General features: G+C 34.1%; 3 protein-coding genes across 3 annotated transcripts; 1 reads left to right on the plus strand and 2 right to left on the minus strand.

Moving 5' to 3' along the window:
• The first annotated feature begins 7,821 nt into the window (after positions 1–7,821).
• On the plus strand, positions 7,822–12,727 carry LOC141697287 (SEC12-like protein 1). Its single transcript, XM_074501581.1, has 10 exons — positions 7,822–8,146; positions 8,221–8,318; positions 9,276–9,396; positions 9,497–9,588; positions 10,140–10,239; positions 10,329–10,401; positions 10,476–10,596; positions 11,689–11,808; positions 12,208–12,278; positions 12,394–12,727. Exons 1-10 carry the CDS (start codon positions 7,994–7,996, stop codon positions 12,588–12,590), a joined length of 1,146 nt encoding a protein of 381 aa, XP_074357682.1. The 5' UTR covers positions 7,822–7,993; the 3' UTR covers positions 12,591–12,727.
• LOC141697286 (hypothetical protein At1g04090-like) lies at positions 12,643–15,302 on the minus strand. Its single transcript, XM_074501580.1, has 3 exons — positions 15,141–15,302; positions 14,961–15,037; positions 12,643–14,522 (listed from the first exon to the last, which is right to left on the minus strand). The coding sequence occupies exons 1-3, from the start codon at positions 15,191–15,193 to the stop codon at positions 12,943–12,945; spliced, it is 1,710 nt and encodes a 569-aa protein (XP_074357681.1). The 5' UTR covers positions 15,194–15,302; the 3' UTR covers positions 12,643–12,942.
• Positions 15,303–16,973: 1,671 nt separating this feature from the next.
• On the minus strand, positions 16,974–19,847 carry LOC141696633 (tRNA-splicing endonuclease subunit Sen2-1-like). The gene is made up of 2 exons (XM_074500750.1): positions 19,780–19,847; positions 16,974–18,045 (listed from the first exon to the last, which is right to left on the minus strand). The coding sequence occupies exon 2, from the start codon at positions 17,964–17,966 to the stop codon at positions 17,235–17,237; it is 732 nt and encodes a 243-aa protein (XP_074356851.1). The 5' UTR covers positions 17,967–18,045; positions 19,780–19,847; the 3' UTR covers positions 16,974–17,234.
• Positions 19,848–24,638: the final 4,791 nt, after the last annotated feature.

A 24,638-nucleotide genomic window follows, 5' to 3' on the forward strand; every position in this document is an offset into this window, starting at 1 on the left:
GTTGTCTGGATCCGGATCTGCTAAGTGGACCGACGAGTTACATGACATCTTCTGTGAGTTATGTGCTGCTGAGGTTTTAAAGGGTAACAAAGTAGGAGGAACTTTGAACAAACAAGGGTGGAGTATGGCTCACCAAGAATTCAAGAAGCAAAAATCAGTTGTGAAGTACACTATTAAGAAATTCAAGAATCACTGGGATGCAATGAAAGCTGATTACCAGTTATTCATGAAGATTAAATTTGGGGAGAATGGTTTGGGGTGGAACGAGAATACGAAGATAATCAAAGCATCTACTTCATGGTGGGCAGCAAAAATACTTGTAAAATCCTCATAACGATTGTCAATATTTTCTGTTTGTTTTTTAAGATTGAGCTTATGTCATTTGTCGAATAAAAAAAATTGTTTATGTTGTCTGCAATATTTGTTAATTTGTAGCGTTTTGGGTAAAACAAACATCTCTTACTTGATGCATCTCTGATCTCCTGCAAAAATAAATATGTTGATATAATCACTATGTTTACCGATAGAAAACGAGGGTATGTGCCAAACGATTTAGCTATATAACAAGTGAAGCGAGATCTGAGAAAGTGTTTAATGATCTTATGATTATTAAGGTCTGGTTAGTATTCTTGGTAGGGAAAATTTTAAAACTGTAGAAATTTAACTGAGTTGTCCTCTCTAGGTGCTGCCTGTGAATTCATCTTCATTTTTATTCGACTAACAATAACTAGCTAGTTTTAACAACTCCAATTAGGCAAGTCTCAGAAATTCGTACTAGGGGCAGCATTCTTATAATAATAAGGATGATTATACAAATGTTATTCGATCTGCAACTTGATTTTCTATATATCTAAAAATATTTTGATGAAACATCCATTAGCATTCATTGACATAGCTGGGCCATCAGTACACATGATCATATAATATTATTGAAATTATAATACGTCAGGAATCTAATGAAAGATGAAAGACTAATGACTAGTGTTAGCCGCTGATCAGGTGCAAACATTAAATCTGAAAAAAAGACAAGGCAATTTCAGTATCATTTCGGCATCCAAATTCTGCAAATCAGTTATAACTACGAGACTATAAATTATCCATTGCTTAAATTGAAACCTAAATTAATTTGTATCTGAATCTAATATCTGTCGACATGTGTGCATAATTATGCATCAACACCACTTATTGACAGAGATCCCTTCAATTATCAAATTATGGCCCTATTGATACTATCCTTGACATCATATTGTCATGGAGAATCATGACGGGATTAATTAGTGATTCCAGGCCCAAGCCCTGTGAAAACCAACACAATTACTTTCACAACTGAGTCATATTTATCATATTTATATGTCTGAATTACCAGAGCATGTTTTACATTTGTTTCTCAAAATATGTACCAATACATTATACTCTTTTTACTTTGCTGCACCAGGAGAATCCAAAGTTCGGGAAGTACAAAAACAAAGATCTTTTTATGTACATGCAATACTACGACTCACTGTTTGGTGACATTGTTACAACCGGTGAAAGAGCAAAAGCTGAAAATATATATTCTACAGTGCACTTGGAGTGGGAGAAGAATTCACAGAGGTGCTTGGTGATGATGATTATGGAAACGAAGACAGTGGCGATAGTGATGACAACATCATTGATCCATTACCAAATTTTTTTCATCAGCTTCGTTAAAATCTGGCAGAAACAGTGGTTCTAAATGAAAAAAATCTGGAGCCCAGTGTGTGAAGGAGGGGCTTGATGACTTGTAGCTACAATGTCCTGTAGAAGTACCAAAACAACTGCAGCTAATGCAGATGTGAGTTTACTAGAGGTTGTCGATCTCCTTGATGCCATGGAACATGCCAAAGCTGGTACTGACCTGTACTTCTATGTCATGCGTTATCTCTTTGACAAGGGAATTTCTAAAGGCGCGTAATGATGAGATTGTTATTCCCTAACAATACAATAAGAATTACAAAGGGGGGGTTGAATGTAATTCTGGCTATTTTTGAGATTTTAAAAAATGTTCAAACTTAATATATATAACAGTGTTTGATTTGCTGTAATGCGGAATGGAAGAATAATAGAAATCAAAATACTAAGTAATAAAACATAAGCTTTAACAGGGTTGGCAAAAAGAGTACTAGTGGAAGCTGTCAATTTTTTGGTCAAATATTTGTATATTGGTACAGTTTGAAATATCAATATGTGTCAACTTCCACAACTGAGGTTGAATACATAGCTGCTGGAAGTTGTTGTGCTCAAGTGCTTTGGATTAGAAATCAACTAATGGATTATGGCCTAGTGCTACACAAAATTCCAATTGTGTGTGACAATACTAGTGCTATATATATTATTGCTAATCCAGTCAATCATTCTAAAACTAAGCACATTGATGTAAGGTACCATTTTATTAGAGAACATGCTGCAAATGGTACTACTGAGCTCATTTTTGTTCCAACAGAAAAATAATTAGCTGACATTTTCACTAAACCTTTGGATGAAGCAACCTTTACTAGACTTGTTGGTGAAATTGGAATGTTAAACTCTTCATCCTAAAGGCAAGAACTCAGTTAATATGTTGTAGCAGATTAATTTCTGATAAATCAAAATTAATTTGATTTAATTGGAAATTAACTGGAATATGATTTATAAATATTTTAGAATTTTCTGTATATTTATCTTTCAAAATTCAAAATTCAACTTGGAATTTTTCAAATTTTGAGAAAAACTGTCCAAATGTTAATTCACATTCTCAATATATGAAATTAATATGACAAAACTAAAAAGAACAAAAGTATATAGAGAACCGAGTTCTCGATTGAGTTCTCGATAAGTCTAAATGACTTCTCGACAAGTCATTTTGAGACTTCTCGATAACTCTTTTCCTGACTTCTCGACAAGCCTCATTATGACTTCTCGATAAGTCTTGTAGAGATCTCGACATATGATTGATTCATAGAGTTCTCTACAAGTATACATTTTAGACTTCTCGATAACTTAGAACTAAAATAATTTAATTTAATAAATTATTTTAGCAAAATATTTTTGATATAAAATCATTCTAATTTCATTTTGATTTATTCAAATAAAAAATTAGAAAAACTCAGTCCATTCAGGACAAACTGGGTATTTATTTGACATCTCGATAAGTCACTATCTAGTTCTCGTCAAGAGTCAGGAAAGTGACATATCGATATGTATCTATTCTCTCACGTGACTTCTCGATAAGCAAATCCCAAATATTTATTTCTACTACTCTACAAGTCACTTACCCTTTTCTATAAATACCCAGACATCTCGACATAACCCCTCTTTACGCTTTCGAGATCTCAATTGACCTAGTTTTTGCAAACCTTAACCGTTCTATCTCATTTCGAGTTCTTTCTCTTTCAAATTTCTTACCCTCTCAAATTCAAACACTTACAATGGCTTCGAACACTGTTAAAGTTGTTATCCCTAATGATGGTACCAACTACCTAGCTTTCACAGATGTTAACCAAGCTTCTAATAGTTTCAAGAGCTTTGTCAAGTTTTTGTCTGAGACATATTTTGCAGGTGATTTGACTGCCAATCCAATTCTGTACTTGGATGTTCTCAATGACTTCTGGAATTTAGCTGTGGTTAGGACAGTTGTGCATGAGACTCAAGCTGCATCTCTGGTGGTGAACTGCTCAATCCAAGGCCAACAAGTGGAATTTGATGAGAATGCTGTCAACAAGGCCCTAGGTATCCCTACTGAAAGCATGGTGGAGGTACCAACTCAACAGGAGTTAGGTGAATTTATGGACTTCATAAATTACAGTGAGAAGATCAACCTTTCCAGCTTGAACAAGAAGCATCTGAGGAGGGAATGGTCATCCTTATTTGATTCAATGGTGAGAGCCTTCACCTGCAGGAAGATTGGGTATGATAATATATCCAGTGTGGTTTAAAAGCTGGTGTTCTCCATGTCTCACAACAGGCACATTAGTGTGGGGCTATTGATCCTGGAAGAACTCAGCACAAGGCTCACAATGCCTTTGGCCATAAGAGGTAAGGAAATTTTCTTTTCTAGGTTTATTATGTCTACTTTAAATCATAAAGTTGCAGACATATTTACTTAATGGTATTGATAGGACTAAAATAGGCAATTGTAAACAAGTGTCCAAAATTTTATTTGGTTCACTAATTATAAAGAATAAGGTACCTGTAGGTCTGAGAATCACTAACTTTATGTTAGAAAGATTCAGGACCAACCCTTACCCTATGCCTGGCATGAGGTCAAGTGTTATATCTAATACAATTATGGCTCCTGTAATTGTGGAAGTACAAATGCAGGATAACCAACAGGGGCCTTCCACAAATGAGACCCTTCTTTCACTACCACTAGAAGCTAGGAAACCTACCACTTCATCCTCTCAACAGGGTGGAGTGAGTAAAAAGAAGAGAAAGAATGAACCCTTAACAGTAATTGCTGAGAGTGGTGAGGAATAAACAAAAACTGAGTCTAACCTGGTCAGAAAACCAAAAAAGACTAAGAAAACTGAGTTGACCACTCATGGATCTACCTCTGCATCCTCCCAAAAGGATGCAGTTGTAAAAGAGGAAATTAAACAGACTCTAGAGGCATCCTCTCAACAAGGTGTTTCCATTGAGCAAAGCACTCTCCCTAGTGCAGTATGTAAAGAGTCTGCACCACAACTTGAGCACTCTCAAGTTGATGAAAGAAGAAATAAGGTTGGCACTAACACTGAGAGCACATCACTTGAAGCTCCCTCATCCATTCAGGGGGAGCTGCCAACACTTAATGCTAACATCACTAATCTCATATCTCAAATTTCTTATTCATATAATGAAACACTTGAATCCACTTCTCAAGTGTTGTCAAAATCAAGTGGCACAGTTCAAGAAACTGTGATCACTACCCAGGAACTTCATTTAGATGGTGAGAGGCTACTAGCTGGGGTAGAACTTGATGGCACCATCAAAACCACATGGGTTTCATCAGTTTTAACTGAAGACCTTGTGGATGTTTCTCAAGAACCATCATGTGTTAAAAAAAATTCACAGATTGAAAGGTTTGAGGGTAGTACTCCTGAGGGGGAGCTATCTAAATCCTCTCCAATTCAATTGGAGGTTCCTCGGGTAGGGACAACTCCCCTCAAAACCCTAGATGAAATTGCTCTGTCAATAGATATTGGGAGTAATATTGCAAATGATCCAACTATTGGGGAGGCAAGTATAGCACCTTCAAGTGCCAGTTTTTTGCAAGAAGAACAAGGGTTTGAGGCCATGGTACATGACATTAACTTGGTCAACTCCCCTCCAATTTAAATGGAGGTTCCCATAATTGGTGAACAACACACTGTCACAATCACAGTTCCAACTGTGAGTTCAACTGTGACTCCAGTCACAGGGTTACCTACTACATCCATACCCTCCACCTCACACCAAACAGACATCTCATCCACCTCAAACACTACACCTCAACCTTCTCACCTTCTAGCTCAATGGCTGCAAGATGCTCAAGCCCAACCAACAACTGTAATGATCTTTTGGTTGAGCAACTTGCAGGCCTAGCCAATATTACCCAACAACTCCTTACAACAGATAGTTCAAACCAAGACTATCAAGCCATACTACTTTCATACAAGGAGGATGTTGAGGAGCAGCAGAAGAAAATTGCAGATGAAGCAGATAGTAATGTGGATGCATGGCTCCCAAAGGATTTTACAACAACTATGGAGGAGGCCTTAACAAAATTCAGAGAAGAATATGTCACCATCCTGGGTAGTAATTTTAAGGTTCTCACTCCTCAGGAAGTATTTGATGTTATGATAGAGGTGTACAAAGCACAGTTGAAGGCCTTTCATCACATTGGAAGAGCCATGGAAAGCACTCTGGTCAAGCATCAAAATAAAGTGAAGTAGTTGGTAAATGACATGATTGATCAGCTGATGCCAACATTTCAAGACATCAAGACCAAGTTCAAGAGATTCTCAGACAGACTTCAAGCCCTCTCTCTCACTCCTGTAGAAGAAAATATGTCCAAACTCAATAAATATTTCATAGTTGTGCATGAAGTTATTCAGAAGTAAATCACTCAAAATAATGACTCAAAGGTCAAGCTGGATAAACTTTACCAAGCTAGGTTTGAACCTTCAGCTTTGGTCATAGAGGAGGTGAAGAATGTTGTGCAGAATTCTGTTGGTCCTTTGGCGGCATCAAGCCCACAACAATCCTTGTCTACCTCAATACCACTACAAATCTAAAATTTACAAGCTCAAATCTCATCCCCACGATCTTCAAATGCTTATTTGATAACTCAAGTCTCCCAACTAACAGCTTTGGTGCAGAGTCAACAAAATGATATCAAGTCCCTAGTAGACTCCCATAAATATCTCCAAATGCACAATTTTGTATCTCTGGGAGCTATAGCGGAGGTAGTTGGTCATGCCGAGGAAACTCCTTTCCTCCGCCAGCGACTTGGGGGTTGACCATTCCCGGACAGACTATGGGGGCTTTGAACATTCCTTTTCCTGCCCTGCTAGAAGCAGTTAGGTCAGAAATTCCTACTCCTCTAATCTTGCCTGCTACGAAGACTAAGGGGAAATTCCTACGAATCATTCAATAATATAATACATACATGATAATATGTAAATATTTTAATTCCATTAATCTCAATAATATATAAATATTCTCTTTTACAAATTATTTTTATAAAATAATAAATATATAATTAGTCCGTGCACGGGTTATAGGCTAGTATGCTATTATGGAAATTAATAATAATAAACTTGTTTGACATTCATTTAACGTGTAAAATGAAAGTCAAACACCAAAAATTTAACGAGCAGCTATAGTATCATGTTTATATATGCAAGTGCACAATATGAAACTATTGTGATTCAGGTGAAAGTCAAATCAATAGAAACTATTAGAATCACATCAAGACGTTTTATACTACTATTTTTTACAATAATTAGATACTTTATAAAATAATTCGAATTGAACCTAATATAGAAAATTATAAAAGAAAATATTTGTTTACTATTATTAAACTATCTAATCATGATTTATATTATAGTACTTAAAAATATTAAGTTTCAATTAAATTTATTATACATCAATTACTAAATTATTTCCGGTACGATATACAATCTTATTACTTTTTTTAGTAGTATTAATATTTGAGAAAAATGCTGATAAGTATTTTGGAATATGAGTATATTTTTACAATAAACTTATAATTTTTTAATCAAATTTATACAAATATATATATATATATACACCCTCGTGTATTTATATAAAAACTTTTTTGTAACATACGACCTAATTATTAAAAAGAATATTAATTTCTGATCAATTATTTTATTTCAAGAATTATTTGTACTCGAAATATTGAGAGCAAAGACGGATTTAGTCTATTTTTATAAAAAATTAACAAAAATGATCAATTTCTGAAAAGTTAGCGAACTTTAACCGATGTGATAACCAACTGTCAATAAACTATTCATTTTATATGGGATACCCAATTATCAGTGGAGTATCCATATAAAATACTCAATTACCGGTGAAGTACTTATACAAATTGAGATATATAACTGAGTATTCAATCGGTTAAAATTGATCATTTTTTTTGTTTACTTTTTTAAAAAATCGATTATATTTATCATTTTTTTCAAATATCAATAAAAGCGTCGGAGAAGGGGGCAAACAAATACTAGACGGGGGCCGGATAAAAAACCGAATATCCAAATATCCATGATCCAACTATAACAAGAGCGTTGAGCGTTGACCGTTGACATTTCATCACCATCTCTTCTTATTAACATCGACACACGAAGCTTCAACATCAACAACAATAACAACCAACAAGAAACAAGAAGAAATTAAATAAATAAACCATCCCACTGCCTTCTTCTTTTTCTTTTTCTTCTTCTTCATCTTTTCCTCACTTAATTAAATTTAGTTTCACCTTTTATTTCGTAAAATCTAATAAATAAATATAATTATGGAGGGAAAAGTAGGCTGTGCGTCGTGGATCCGACGGCCAGAAAACGCCCATCTCGTCGTCTTGGGAACCGCGAAGCTCCTCAATCGTCCTGCTTCCCTTCAAATTTTCAATTTCGATCCTGTTACTACTTCTCTTTCCCAATCTCCTAAGGTATGTGTTATGTTATATACTGAGTATGTTTGGTTTGGTTCGGGATTAATAATTTTTTTGGTTTGTGTTTTTAGGCGAGTTATGAATTCGAGGAAGGGAGTGAAGCTTTAAATATAGCTGTGCATCCTAGTGGCGACCTTTTTATTGTCTCCACTACTTCTGGACACTGCATGTTTGTTCCTCTCCTTTCTCTTGAACCTACTTCGATAAGTTGAATCTCGATAAATGAATAATCTCGTCAACTCAATAATATTTTCCGGTCCCAGCGTAATAGTCAAAGTGTAGTTTTAAAAGTTTTCTTGTTCCGAGGTTATTCATATTTCCAGATAGGTTTTAGGTTGAAGTGTAGTTTTAAAAATTTTCTGGTTTCGAGGTTATTCATATATCGAGATAGGTTTTAGGTTAAGTGAATTTAGTTGATTTTGTTTGTTACTTGGACTTCTTTACCTGACTTTTTTTGTTGATTGTCATTATATTATTATATCATATGGTTGCTTATTGTATATTACTACTATTGATTAGTTAAATTTAATCAGGCGATTTGTAAGGTTTCAATTTATGATTTCTTTTGAAAGAGTAGGAAACACATTCTTTAATACAGTAATAGAATTTAGAAATTGTTAAGCACGTAGGATATATTTTCGATCCTAGGTCCATAATAAAGGATGTGGAAGTAGAAGAGAAAGGGGACATATGTTTCCATGTTTGATTGTGAACGAGACTGTGCACTGTTTATAGATTCGAAAAACTTGGTAAATAAAATCTAATATTACTCCAACTACTTAATAATGTTTCGGTATTAAATTTTATACAAAAGACTTTCTGTATGAGGAGGAGCCTCTTCATGGGGAGTTGACTTGCGTGTAATTATCAAAGCCTCTGGATCTTTTTCGTTGTGACTATCATTGTTATCCCTGAATCATTTAGTTGACTTAACCGGTTGCTGCAAAAGTTCATACTTTATAGTAATATGATTACAATGAAGAAGCAAAAATCAGATTCTATACTTTTACTTGGTGTCATATAGTCTGTGGATATGGCCAATCCTTTGCAGTATTATTATGCTATCTGCCCCCTAGTTACTCATCAAAAGGCCAAAGAGGGGACTAATTTTTCCTATTGCATACAGGTTGTTTGAGTTTTATGGTCAACAACTGTCGCCAAAAGAATTACATCCCCTTCAAGGTGTAGGTCAGCAAAAATGTCTTGCTTTTAGCACTGATGGATCTAAATTTGCTACTGGTGGAGTGGTAAGTACTCTTATAGCTGATAAAAACTGGCCTTTTTGTAAAATGAATGTTATTATTTTTGTCAACTTCTGTATCCTTACTATTTCACTGAATATGCAAGGATGGACATCTACGGATTTTCGAGTGGCCAAGTATGCGCGTCATTTTAGATGAACCAAAAGCCCACAAATCATTCAATGACATGGATTTTAGGTACGATATAGGATCACTAGTCCTTAATCATGTGAAAAAATAGATCTAAATTAGATAGCTAGCTATTCCAGCTCATGTTGCAAATGAAAATCTCATTTTGTACCTTAAAATCTCATTTTTGTTTACCTTTGAGTTTAAAGATTAACTAGTATGTGCCTATCATTGTCTTTTTCTAAGAATCTCACCATCCCCCTCCCCCTCCCCAGATAAACATATATATTAATTTTTTTAATCACATCCATAAACTCCACAACATCATTTGAAGTATTTTTTACTTATATAAAGAAAGGTAGTGCATGATATTTTCTTTTGTCTGAACTAAGGTTGCTGTCTGTTTTCTTATCGTGCCAATGATCGCATCATGGCAATGTAAAGATGTAATGTAGGACAAATAATAATATCAACCCTTCTTACAATATGTGCCAAGTATGCTGTTTTCCTCTTTAATATTTCTGTCTATTAACCTGCTTATAAAGAATAGAACTTCGTTCAATCCAAATTATATAGAATAGTTCCAAGGATTCAGGGTTCCACATTTTCTGTATTTGCAGCCTGGACTCGGAGTTTTTAGCTTCAACATCTACTGATGGTTCAGCAAGAATTTGGAAAACAGATGACGGTGTTCCAATAACCTCCTTGACCCGCAATTCTGTATGTTAAATTTTGGTAACAGATTCTTACCCCCCACCCCACACCCTGCTCTCAGCATATTGACAATTATATACTCTCTCATTCTACAGGATGAGAAGTTTGAATTATGTCGTTTTTCCAAGGATGGTACAAAGCCATTTTTGTTTTGCACTGTTCAAAAGGGTATGTACCAATCTTTTTGCACTGTTCCATGTTGTTTCGTCAATGCTCCTACTTATCTCTACTTTATGCGACAGGCTTTAAAGCTCTGACTTCTGTCTGGGACATAAGTAACTGGACTAAAATTGGTCACAAGAGACTGCTGAGAAAACCTGCATCCGTAATGTCTATCAGTTTGGATGGGAAATATCTTGCACAGTAAGTGGTTAGCATTATCTGTAACCATTGTCTGTGAATGTTACTATTAGTTTTTGTATTTAGTAATATGTCTCAATCAACTGGTGTAAACCATGGTAAATTGTTCTGTGTCATTATGTTTGTTAATTTATTACTCTAAATTAGTTTACCTGTCATACAATGTTACCCGTATCACTTCGCTTAATATTTGAAATTTATTGTAACCTGTGTCTCTGTTATTCAAGTGCATGTGTGTGTATCATAATTCAAATTCATACAAGTGTGATCTTGTCATATGAGGATGTTACCTACAACACATCATTAAAGTCAAGATTTATAATTTAGAAGAAATTAATATATAAATAGATTTCAGATATATTAGAATCGATAATTTATGGGTTTTAGACTATTTATCAAAGAAGATCATATCTGACTTTTATCATTTTCAGAAATTAGTCTTGGGTCATTGTATTTCTTTAGGCAGTTGGTTTTGAATTATGAATAATTGGATAGTTATTTTCTAAAAGCAGTAATAGGATAGGCTTAATTCTTGATATAGAAAAAGGTCAGAGCTTTAAGCTTTTAAGAGTCTGCAGTGAGCAGCCTTGGAGCTTCATAAAGGTCAAGGTGTATGAGACATCCTATTGTAGCTGGTTTCGTACATGATGAATCTCGAGTCTTGGCCATGTTTATAATGTTTATTATGTAAATATGCTCAACCATGTTTCGATTGATGTAGTCTTAAATGTTATTTGTGTAACTACAGTTACCTACTTACCTTTGTATGGGTAAAGCTTCAAATTGCCAAGTGCCAAGCCAATTAAATTTTTGCTGGTTGGCTTTTTGCAAATCTCTTGTATGAAGTTGCATAAAGGTTGAGCAAATATATCTAGCAAGTGATTGAACTGGAATTGTGGGGTGTACTGTTGTTTTGTGTAAAGGAATATAATTTGAGCATATATTGAATATTAATATTCTCAGGTACATAAATCAATCTGCGAATATAAAATTAATTCTGAGTGACGGATAATTACTAACATACTAAATTTATAGAACAGATGTTGCATTTTTTCTCTAAACTTCAAAGTATGTCTAACATTTTGCTTACTTTAGGGGGAGCAAAGATGGGGATGTCTGCGTAATTGATGTGAAAAAGATGGAAATTTGCCATTGGAGTAAGAGGCTTCACTCGGGCTCTTCAATTGCATCACTGGATTTCTGCCCCAGTGAAAGGTAAATTATGGATTGACAAATTGCAGCGAGTTTTGTTAATTAAAGAAATTAAGGTTAACTTTAGGCTCCTAATCAAATTTTATATATTAGTATGCATATTCTTATCATCTAGAATATCTAGATTTAAATATGTTTTCGTGGTTGTTGCTCTCTTTCTTGTACCTATAAGAGTCCCAATTGCAATATGTCATGGAAAGAGCTTATTTCTATTTCATCACTGTACCACAATTTTTTTGATAGAAACGTGGCTTGAAAAGTAGAAATACATATTATACTTCAGATTTTGTGTCTTTTTACAAGTCAACTTTGGCTTCTTGTTTGGTGTCAGTATTCTTGGTTGGTCTCTTGCTTACATTTTTCACTTGACATCTATTAATCTGTCTGCATGAACTTTTGCAGGGTTGTGCTGACGACTTCTTCAGAATGGGGAGCTATAGTGACTAAGCTTTCCGTTCCCGCCGATTGGAAAGGTGCTCCCTCTCACTCATAGATATACACACATACATATTTCCGATTGGAAAGCATTGATTATTTCTCTTCATGTTTAGTATCTGAAAATATTACCTGTTTTTTTCTTTTGAGCAGACTGGCAGATTTATTTAGTACTTCTGGGACTCTTTTTGGCTTCAGCAGTTGCATTTTACATTTTCTTCGAAAAGTCTGATTTGTTTTGGAATTTTCCACTTGGGAAGGATCAAACTACAAGGCCGAAGATCAACACAATTTTGGGCGATCCACAATCTGAAGATTGGGGAGCCTTTGGACCGTTAGATATTATCTAAACAACAATCTTCATATTTTGAAGATTTTCTTCAAGAGGTTTGAACAGAATAATTTCAGTGTTTAGAGGTGCTTTGGCAGCCTTTGCTTTGTAGTCTTGTAATTTTACATCAAAGAAATGTAGTATGGTTCTTTCTTAGTTCTTACTGAATGTTACTTTACTTACCAGCAGCCTAACCCTTAGGTGGGCAAAGAAATGGTTTCTTTCTTAGCTAGGCAAGAAATTATTGAAAATGTTAAAATTAGCTGAAACAAAATGATTAAAATGTATGAATGAGTGAAAGTTATATGACAATTGTTCTATGCACAAATGCCTTTGTTTTGTTATTCTTTACTCTGTGTGTGTGTGTGTGTTTAAACTTCATCCCCTCTCCAATTATTTTTCATCTTGGGGCCAGTAGGACCATCTTCCTCGAACACTTCATTTGGTATTAGATTCACTAAGCTGTGAAACATAGTTTTTAGCTCCCCTGGTAATTGTTCTTCAATTTTTTCGAGCTCCTTCCCGAGTTCATACGTGATCTTTGGTCCCCATTTTCTATTGTAGTTCAACCATGCTGGTTCGACAACTTCATCCCTCGTATCATCTGAAACAATTGAATACCTTTCTCCTACATCCATAACATTATCACTTTTTGAAGTGTCGTTTCTTATTCCAGCCAACTCATTTCCTTGTAACACTAATCCTGGTTTATGATACAATGCATGGCCATTCAAAGACGAATATGCCACAGGCTTGTTAGTACCATTGTCATATTCAAGCAATGACGAATCAATCCATGTCCCGCCACTATGTTCTGAGAAGAAAACACGGTCTAAAACTCCATTAAAATTACTGATTCGTAATGTCAAATGTTCCCAGTCGCCAACATGTTCACCTATTCGACCTAATGGAACATCAACCAGTCCGAGTTTAGCAGTTGCTGGTCCGTTAAACGAATAAAAAATCCATATCGCTAAATCGGTAAATGTGGCTCCTAGCATTGGCTTGATGTGAATGTAAGCCTCTGAACCTTGCAAATCTCCTTTCTTTACTCTCTCCTTGGCTGCAGGATCAATAGGAAGGTCTAGCCAATACTCGTCATCATTCGAACCACCTTGTGGCAGGTTCAAACCATTCGGTTCAACCCGGACAGGACTCAACTCATCTCCCTCTATATATAATAGTGCCCCATTGTCAAAAAACCAATTTACAGAACATGGGTGGTAAGTTTCATCAGGGTGAAGGTAAATTTTCGGAGAGTAACTCTGTAGCAATGTCTTAACATGCTCTATGTTAGGCGCATAAGATAAGGTGGTAAAGTTATTGTTTTTCAAGCAAGCCAAGGATAAAGTAGAACTAGAACTAGTAGTGTTGTTTTGAAGTATAAATGTACCTACACAAACACCTTGTGCTTTTGGACCTCTAATTTTAGGTCTTAATCCATAGACATTGAATCCATCTTCACTAGTCTCTGTATCTTGTCCCCAAATCCAATCATCAAACTCGGATTCATCCGTGAGATCGGATCGAACACATCGGATTTTATCCAAAGAAGGCTTTACTTTTGATGTTGTAACAATGTGACCAACAGCTTTGTAACCATCGGGTGGTACTGGTAACCAAATATACCCATAACCATCTTGCTTTATCTGCATGGACTCACTACTCCAAACTAAAGTATAATCGATTGGCTGTAACAAAGCTCCTTTCTCCGAAGGATTGCCGGAGTTTTCATCTTGTCCAACAAGAATCCATCCGGAAAGTGGACGGTTGTTGGGTTGGCTATAGCAACCAAGCATGAAAAATCCATCTGGCACTGAACTGGGCTCGAAGAACGTTGCACCAACATTATCCACTCCCCCTTCATAAGTTGCCCAAATTTTTCGAAACGAATTTATTTGACATACCTGTAGCCCTTCTAAGTCAATGATTCCACTTCCAAAGCCATTACCTATAACATGAACTTAAAATTTTAGTTCCCTTGTACCACATATATACTATAGTCTATAGGCCTCTGCCGGTAACTATCTCACTGTCGCGGGTTTGAACCTTGTCAAAAAAAAGGAGGTGTGTGATCGTGTGATTAATTATCAAAAACAAGCTTGTGTTATTCAAATTACAATACTGTCATCAACACACAGAAGTGCAGAGTGCAGTCGCAACTTTTTAGTTAGTATATTTATATTCATCATTGTGAAAAAATTGAAGTAGCTGCAACTGTTATATAGTTTCAGTTATCAAAAAGAAAAAACTGCATTTTTTTAGTTTATTTCTTGCTAGATAACTTAGCTCTGCTTCATCAAAATTCTTGGATCCGCCCCTGCGCGCACATTTTTTTACATACTTAACATGCATAAAAAGAGGCATAAATAGTGTTTGAGGTACCAACCTGTTGGCCAAGTGGGAGTTGGATTTGGAAACCTGAAAACAGTGCTGATTGGCAAATCTTGAATTTCCTGGTCATACCTAGAGCCAGAAAAACATGAAGTTTTTAAACAATTCCCCATTGTAACAATGTAATTTCTCTGTATAAAATTTCAGAATGACTTCTAAATAATTATTCTAATACATGAAACCATGAAAATGGCATATTCCAGAGGATTTGGATCTTGTAGTTATCATGTTGCAAGCTACTGCATCATTATATTAATTGATTGTTCTAGATTTATTATGTGTAGAAATGTATTATAGATGACTTGTACACATCAAGTGTTTGTGTCCCTAAAGATTAGCATCTGCTAACCAATAATTGCTTGTGGTTTTTATGTTAAGTTCATTGTGTAATGTTGCTAACTTCTCAGTTTCTGCTTGTTTTTGCCTGGACGCAACTTGTTTAGTAGCATTAAAGCTTGGATTTATCTTAATAATCATGTTTAAAATATTTTAAAGTCTGTGATGCGATTTAACTACAGATTAAATAGTAGTCTTAATAAGAGTTGCATTTAAACTTCTAATTAGTTCAACCACACAGAAGCCACTGCACAAACATATGAGCTGAACTTTTTTTTTTCTGGCAAACTTTTTTTTTCTGATATAGAACAAGAGTGTCCTATTGGCATAAGATGCGTCAGCAGTTCCGGAGAACGTCACGACTGTTTGAAAAGCTGACTTGGTGGTGTGCGGAAGACTCTCGTATCAGTAAATCACAAAACTTATATTGAGAGCGTATTTTAGATTTTGATGCTATTACTAGCGAATAACAAGTATACCTCGCTATAAACTCTCCCATTTTCAGATCAATTTTGTGTGTACAAGAATTGCTAATTCATCTAAGCAATAAGTTGAGTGTAAATTTGTGCTCACTTCTGAGTGTAAACTGTCTCTTTTGCTTCAAATTTAAATTTTGGGAAGCAATTTGAAACTTTTAAGATACAATATGATAGAAAACTTTGCATCAACAAGATTTTATAAAGTTAAAAATGCATCAACATCCATCAATCATCTATTAGGTTTATCTTACCTTATTAGAGATTATTTGTAATTTTTAAAATTATTATCGTTACTTATAAGTAACCTTTTAATTGTTTTGTAATCGTGCAGTTGGGGTTTCTTTACCAGCTACATAAGGAGCATTAGCAGAATCTTTTCAGAAAAAGGGTGAAAGAAAAAACTCATTAAAACAAAACCGGCTAATCTAATGCACATCAGAGCTGAGCTAACCTTCAATCTACCACTTGAATTACCTTCTCCGCTGAAACAAGCAAAATTGATTCAACTATGCAACAAAATCCACCCTGTACACAAAGAGAATCACGTCCAATAGCGATCACAAAGACTGAAACTCAAAAACAGTCTTTGGACTTGGATCACGAAGAGCTTTTAGCTTGCGACTCCTTTAATGATTTAAGATAATAGCAACACAAATGGAGAATGAATGTTTGTTAATTCTGGAAACTAGGAATGTCTTCAATCTGATTTTAAGTTTATGCTTTGAATATTTTGCAGCATAACATCCTTTAGAATATGTTAGTATAAAAAAATTGATGAACTTTTACTTTTTAAGATGTTAAACTTTGATCGATTAACTTATACTTGTCAGAATCAGATGAAAATCTGAAGCATTTTACAGAGACTCAACCCAAAGACTCTGCATCAACACAGAGACAATCCGCATAGAATTAAAATCAACTACGATATTTTATACTCCCTCCGGCCACTGAGATGTTTACGTTCACTATTTGCACGCATTTCAAGACTTCTATAAAGTATAGTTTCATTATGTTTTTTTTAGTTTTTTTTTCTAAATAAAAGTTTAAACATAAAACTTTTATTCAGAAAAAAAAAATTAAAAAAAATATGGAATTATACTTCAAACGAGCATTGAAAAGCGTGCCGAAAAGTAACGTAAACAATTCAGTGGGGACTGAGGGAGTAATCTTTTAAGTCAATATCCACAAGTCACAAGATAGCGAGGTAGGATTACAGAGAGATGGTCATCAAGAAAATAATGCAAATACTGAGGCTGGTGGTTTTTATAGGTTAGCAAAACAAGAACTCCATGAATAAGATTACATTATCTATGAAGAAAAATTTGCTAAAAGCCTGTTGCGGGTTCTGTAGGATAGATACAATCTGTAGATCTAAAGTCTAAACTCCCCCCCCCACCAAAAAAAAACAAAAACTTGAGGGAGCTGGGGAACTGGTATATGACTTGTTTTTTATATTATAAAGTAAATTTTTGAACTTTCCTTTTATCCTCACGACATTGCTCAGGATTCCATCTTGTAACAGTTCTCTCTTCCACAACATAATTTTCTAAGCATAAGGGAGATGTTGGGATCTTACCATCATTAGTTACATGAAGAACTAATAATGTCTTCGCAACACTGCCACAAAGCCGTAGTGTGCAATGCATATCAGACCAGGTCTTCAATCTACCACTTGCATTACCTTCTACTTCAGCTGAAACAAGCACGGCATATTCAGAATGCACTAGAGATGGATGATGTCGGTAGGCTACAAAATCCACGCCATATTGAGATCCTGATCTCACCACCCAATTTTTTATTCGAAGATGAGAATAAGCCTTGTAGAAAGCAGGAAATGTTTCTCTCGTGCTTACCATGTAATTCCACAATTGATTGTTGTCTTTAACAAGATTACCTTCACCTACAACTTTGAGACAATTTAAAGAATAGCACAAGTAAAACACTTCCTCCAGGCTGAACTGAAACCATTGATTATCCTTATCAGCTGTGATGATTGGTCGACCAAAACACGCGTGATTAAGAAGTTTGGTTTGTTCTGTATCCACCCCAAGAAGTACGCTACAGCCGGAAAGTATTCCTTGAGAATCTGAATGAACAAGAGATGACTGAAGCTGAGATACAATCTTTGTAATTGGATCAGCAAGAGCTTTAGCTTCTGCCTCCTTCCCTTTCCATCTTGGCCCCATAAAACTCTATGCCAAAAATAAGCGTTGACAAAAAGGAGGTTGTTCCGATTGGGAAGTTTGTCAAACTATGTTATGCAATCTGTTGTACAATGGTTTGTAAAATTATTACGCAACCAAATTATTAATGACACAAAAACGAACACCAATACACATTTAAAGATTTTCAAACAAAGTTGACAAAAGATTTTTATATGAGAGCGACCAGGCTCACGCTTTTTGCGTATGCTTCTATGTACAAACAGTTCCATAGGTGCTCTTTTTAGCACCTAGACGAAGAAAAGTACATTCTTCCATGTATTTGTTATCAAATTGTGTGCTTGTTATAGCTCCAATAATAGTTTAACAGACAATATCTTCACCTCATACAAAAAAATATTGATAATTTATTCAAGATAGTTACGGCCTCAAACTATCAACATCTTTTACACAAGGCAAACCATGAAAAAGGAACTAAAATGAATATATCTAGCATAGATATATAGTTTTATATAAACACTTTTGGCTCCCCAATTAAATGGCATTCATTATGATTTCTAGGCCACCACGTGAATCATATTTTCCTATTCCTCCTTAAATCAACACATAACATTTGAACTAAAATTTTCAAATGTGATAGATGTATCCTCTGTGTCTCGTTTCCGTTTCTTACAACTCTTGGTATTAATTATGGCAAGAAAAAGCAATAGTCTAATTCCCTAGAGATTATTGCTCAGGACCTAAGCAATTCCCCAACCCCTTGGTTCAAAATCCCCGCAAAGATGAATGAAACAATGACACCATTAAAGAACTGCAAATTTTACCCACAGTCGATATGGTAATGTACTATTCTTACTAGTTTTGTTACAATCAAAGCCAGGCAATAGATTTTACCAACTTCAGAGTTCTACAACTGCTACAAGGGTCAGATCCTAGCCGATCATAGCTAAGACTGAAGCATCAATCTTTGTAGGCTAAATAATCACAAGATTCGAGCATAATCAGGTGCCTAGTGATTTCTTTTTAAAATTGACTTGCCTTTACAAAATGATCTATCATCTATATAAAGTTCATAGCTTGTTAATTGTTTCGTAAAAAAAAATAAGCAAATGGATACTTTCTATCAATCAATGGACCCTATGCTATATTCTTCATCTAAAATGGCCACCGCCTATCTGAAGATGACGGACTTTAATAATTTATAGATTCACTTGCAAGCATTTGCAGTATCATACTATCATATACCTCATAACTTGGCAACTTCAAATTTTAGTTAAGCAGTTGTATACAAGCATATGCATTTACCTCAGGCACAGAAAGGAGGGAGATGCCCGATCGGATTCGTTTATTTACCTCATTCTCGTCTATCTTGTACTGTACATAATTAAATATATCTTTTCCGCAATGTAATATTGAAACGCACTTTAACTACGCAACAGCTTATGCTCATCAGTCAACGAAACAAAACCTAGATTAAATTACGAAAATGCAGAACCATACGGCACCTCACAAAATCTAAGCATTGTGTATCTACCATCTTTGCCTATCGACTTTAAAAATTACAGTAATTCAAAAACACGAAACATGAAAAATTGCAAAATTTGTAATGTGAACTGATTTCTTGTTTAATTCAGGATTAGGATTGTAGTTGATACACACATGTAAGCATTACTTAAGAAGTAGCAAATAGTCTATTAATGATTGGCAAATACAAACCCTAACTAACAATCAGCAATTATATATAAGAAATAAGTGAAATAAACAAGTAAACAAGTAGAAAATTAGCCTAAAACATAATTAAAATTAAATAAAAACAGAGGAGGAGAAAGGGGTTTACTGTTGAGGCGTCTTGACTGTCGAGTATCAACACCTTGCTCAGCCTGAAAAGTGTTGTTATTAACAAGGTTTTGTAAATAAAGTTAGATTTTAATTTTGATTTATAATTAAACATTTAAGATTAATGGATTAAAATTTGATTATTGTTAAGTAGTAATTGAATTATTTTGGATTTCGTTTCTCTAAATTTACTAATTCGGTTTTATTTTGAGTCTGCCTGGTTCGAGTACATAGATGTTGATGTGCTTTTATTTTTTTATTTTACCGATCAATTTTGAACTGTAGCTAAGTGACGGATTCAACTCTAAGTTAAGGTGAATCGAAAATTATATTCAAAAATTCGTTTATCAATATTTAGAAATTTATTTATCAATATGATTACATCAAAATCGGGTCAAAAATCTTCTTTTACCAAAGTAAGACCTCATTTGATAACAACTAAATGACACAAGTTATGAGTTCATTCAAATTGGGGCTCATCCAAGCTGTTTGATAATATTTTATGAGGACTGGATCATAAAAAAACTGCTGGACGACCAAAAAAACCCCTGGACTCCTCCTCCTTAATTTTGTCGCTCAATCGTCCAGATATCGATTCCTAAAGTATCACGCTTCTATCCTATACATCATATTCGCGGATTTTTTTTTTTTGGCGCCAGTTCTTATCACTTCTTGTTCTTATCACAGTTCCTTCTTATCCATTCTAGATATTTAATCGGCTCTCTGGTTTCTTCTCATCACAGTCGTCAATCCAATTCTCATCATCAGATACGAGCCTTTCTTGAACTAAATTATCAATGATTATAATCTTACTTTTATGTATGAATAGTTATGTTATAATCTCTTTGATGATTTGATTATTGACCCTGATTTGCTAATCGGGGTCTTGAATTTGATTAAGAATCGACCCCGTGTTGCGCTTAGGTTCTTTAGATGGGCTGAAAGATAGTCTGGTGTTAAGCATTCTCAACATGTTTTTTATACCATTCTTGATATTCTTGTTAAGAATCATTTTTTGCCTTCTGCTTATTATGTTATGGAGAGAGTTGTTAGTGTAAATTTATATGGAATTGTTGATGTTTTGGTTGATGGGTATTTGGATTTCAAGACATCGAGATAGTTGCTTGATCTTTTATTATTATTAGATACTATAGGAGCTGATGTTTTGGTTGATGGGTAATAATTTCAAAGGAGTTGTATCTTGTCCTTTACATAATATTAGATATTATAGTTGGTGTTGGTATCATGAGCTATGTTGGACCAGAGCTATAATAATAAATCTGCTTATATTTGAATTGTTGTAGTGTTTTTAATATCTCAACATGTTGGCTTCAATTAAAATGTTGATTGAGATATAGGAAATAATATTCCATAACGCTAATATAAATTGAGTTTTGCTCTTGTGATGCCTATGATGTCTCTACTAATATAAATTGAGTCTACACTTAATTTGATTACCTCTTGTTCAGTAACAGACAATTTATGTCTATATTCTCCCTCAATATCCAAAAGGGGTTGCTCGTACGATCTTTGCTCATTTTCTAACTCGCTACTTTTGGCTTGCAATTCTTTTGCAAACAACTATACATTAGCAAGTAATGTTTTCTCTGATTCATGCAACTGTTCTGACTGAAGTAAAAAGATCATGTTTTCCTCCATTTGTCCTTGAATTGAACCTTCTAATTCGCTGAACCTCAAGTGTTGCACAGCCATATCTTGGCTCATATCTAGTTGCACAACCAAATGAGTATATGTTTCATATTTTTTTATTATTGTGCTACAGGGAGCAATTGGTGCACTTGATGGTACACTTGTTCATGTTGTTATTCCAGTTGGCCAATAAGCTCGATATAGAGGACGAGGAAGAGGCGAGTGTTACCAAAATATTTTAGGTATATGTGATTTTAATTTGATATTTACATGATTCAAGAATATTGACAGAGGTAGCCCTCGATCCTGATTCCGGATTTCCGGTTCCTCCACCAAGTATGTATCTCTTACTATTTTTAAACGAGAATACTTTAATAGCGTAAAGTAAAGAATAATTTTTCTAACTTTGTATTGCAGATAAATATTATCTTTGTGATGCAGCATATACGAACACCCGTGGTTATTTAACCCCGTACCGTAACACAAGATATTGGTTAGCAAATTTTGATCGTCAACGTGCCTTAACTAAGGAGGAAAAATTTAATCATGCCCACGCAAAATTAAGAAATGTTATCGAGCGTGCTTATGGTGTGCTAAAAGCAAGATTTCCAATCTTGAAACAGATGGCTCCATATTCATTTTCTACGCAACGAGATATTGTGATTGCTTGTATTGTTGTTCACAATTTCATAAGAAAAAAGAAATTAGCAGATGAATTATTTGATTGTTGCGATCAAACCAGTGATGAAGAAGAAAATGACGAATATTTGGAGGGACCAATAAATGAAACACAATGGGAATATCAAGTCACCCAATACATGAATGATCTTCGATATCATATTGCTTTGAATTTGTGAAAGTATTCTTAATAATTTTATAATTTTCTATTGATTGTGTTTTGTAATAAAATTTATTAATGACATAAACATTCTCTTCTATTATTATTATCAAAAATATCTTGCTAAAATAATTTTTAAATAAAATTTTACAAATAGCAAGTTAATATAGAAAATTATCATCATTCAGATAATTTAGAAAAGTTTTTAACAAACAGTATCATCCGTTCAAATTTTCTTATTATCTCTTTGTCCAGATCATCCAGAAATTTATGTCGTTCAGAAAATGTCATTCAGATTTAAAAAATGACTCCTAAGTAAAGAATCTTTCATTGTATTCTTAAAATATTACGGTATGTCCTATTAATTTATATACGCATAATACTTATATTGAATTCCTTAAAATGTTGTGGCCGATTAATAAGTTTTCAAAATCTGTATCCTTTCTTAATAAACTAATCATTTTCTCAATGATCACACAGTTTGATACGAAACTCAAACACACGTCGGACTCTCATATTCTTTAACGTCCCGGAATATTATGTACAGTTTTGAGATTTTGTCCTAGATTTAATGAAAAAAAAAGACTCATTTATCATAAAAGTAGTGCTTCACACGTTATTTTTGACCTAAATTATTATTTTATTGTCCCAATTTAATATTTGTTACTGGGTTATTTTAAAGATATATATCGTTTAAATATATATATAAAGAAAAATTTAAAGGGGTTGTCTGACCTCTTTTGCTCATATTAGGATTCCCCTGTAGTTATGCTCATACGATGATGGTAAAAGAAAATGAATGTTATTTTACTTCAAAAACTAGAAATATAATTTCAAAACTAAAGTTGTTTCAGCAATATCAAAATCTAGCTTTTAGATAATAATTATATCATATTTTATACACTTTGTATACTTTTTTATTATTATCTTATAGCAAAATATTATTAGTTACATAAACATCTTGTTTTTCAAATTTTATTTTTTCATAAAATAAAGCGAGGGAAATGAAAAATTGAATGTACGAAAGTTTAATATTCTCTAAACATCCATCATTAATTCATTATGCACATTAGTTGATATTAACTTAAAATTCGTGCGATATACGGATTTTTTTTAATATTATGTAACTTTTAGAAAAAAAAATTGAATTGAAATCTTAAATTTGTTCATTTAATTTTTTTTAAATAATATAATTGCATGTTAAATATATTAATACTCATATATGTTTATAAATTTTTAATAAGAGATATTTGAAAAAATGATATAGTTTTATTGATACATAGTTGTTTGGTTGTCAGGCCTTTGTGCGAGTGGTTCAAAGTAACAGGACCCTCAAATTTTGAGGGACATATTCATAGATGCATGGGTATATTTTTGTAACTACAGGCTCACATAATAACCTGCAAAACACATGAATCAAGCTAAATCTTTAACCTTTAAGCGACATATATAATCATAAATTCTTTTCTCATAAATTCGAACTTTTGACCAAGAGAATAGTTTTCTCCCTTTTAATCAACTGAGTCTGTTAGGAATATATGTGCATTAGTTTGATGATATGTTTAACAAAACACTTAAGTAGAAATTCAGTGTCTGTAGCCTCAACGGATAAGACCACTTTGGCTATCCGTTGATGGTGTAGCTTTACTTAGAAATAAGTCTAGTGTTGTAGCATATTTCAGTCTCTGTATTTAAGATGTAATTCTTAGAAGTTGAGAGAAACTATGAGTCATGTTGACTACTAGAAGATATGCAGATAGGAAGGCCAATTGTAAATATTTCATGCCTTGTAATTTTGTATAAATGAAGTGGTATCAACGGATGACTTAAAGACCTTCAACGGATGAGAAGCTAAGCTTCAACGGATGTCTCTAAAGCTTCAACGGATAACATCCTTCAACGGATGAGTGCATCAACGGATGAAAGCTTCAACGGATGTTCTGTTGATTAACCGTTGATAAGTGGTAGTTGTACCTACAAACAGAGGCACGTGGGTGAACAGAGATAACTGAAATGTGGCAGCCTAATTTCAGGAACATCAGAAAAAGCAGCCGTTCTACTCTAGTATAAAGAGACATTAAGTCAACAAAGTACTGGAGTGAACTGGAGAAGAAACAAGTGGAGATCTTACTTTATTATTTTATTATATCCTTGTCTTCACTTGTAAACTTGGTGATATATAAACCAAGTAGTAGCTAGTAATTAGATAAGAATTTTTCCAGAGCTGTTTAGAAAAATCTTGAGAGAAAAATTATCTAGTTTGTACTAGGATGCAGCTGTGATCAAATTCTTAGATCACAGAATTTCTGAAATACCATCTCTGGTGGAACAACAAATCCACCAGAAAAGTTTTTAAAGGTTTATTGTGTTCT

This window comes from Apium graveolens, chromosome 11, assembly GCF_009905375.1.
Source record: "Apium graveolens cultivar Ventura chromosome 11, ASM990537v1, whole genome shotgun sequence".
NCBI classification, from domain to species: Eukaryota; Viridiplantae; Streptophyta; class Magnoliopsida; order Apiales; family Apiaceae; genus Apium; species Apium graveolens.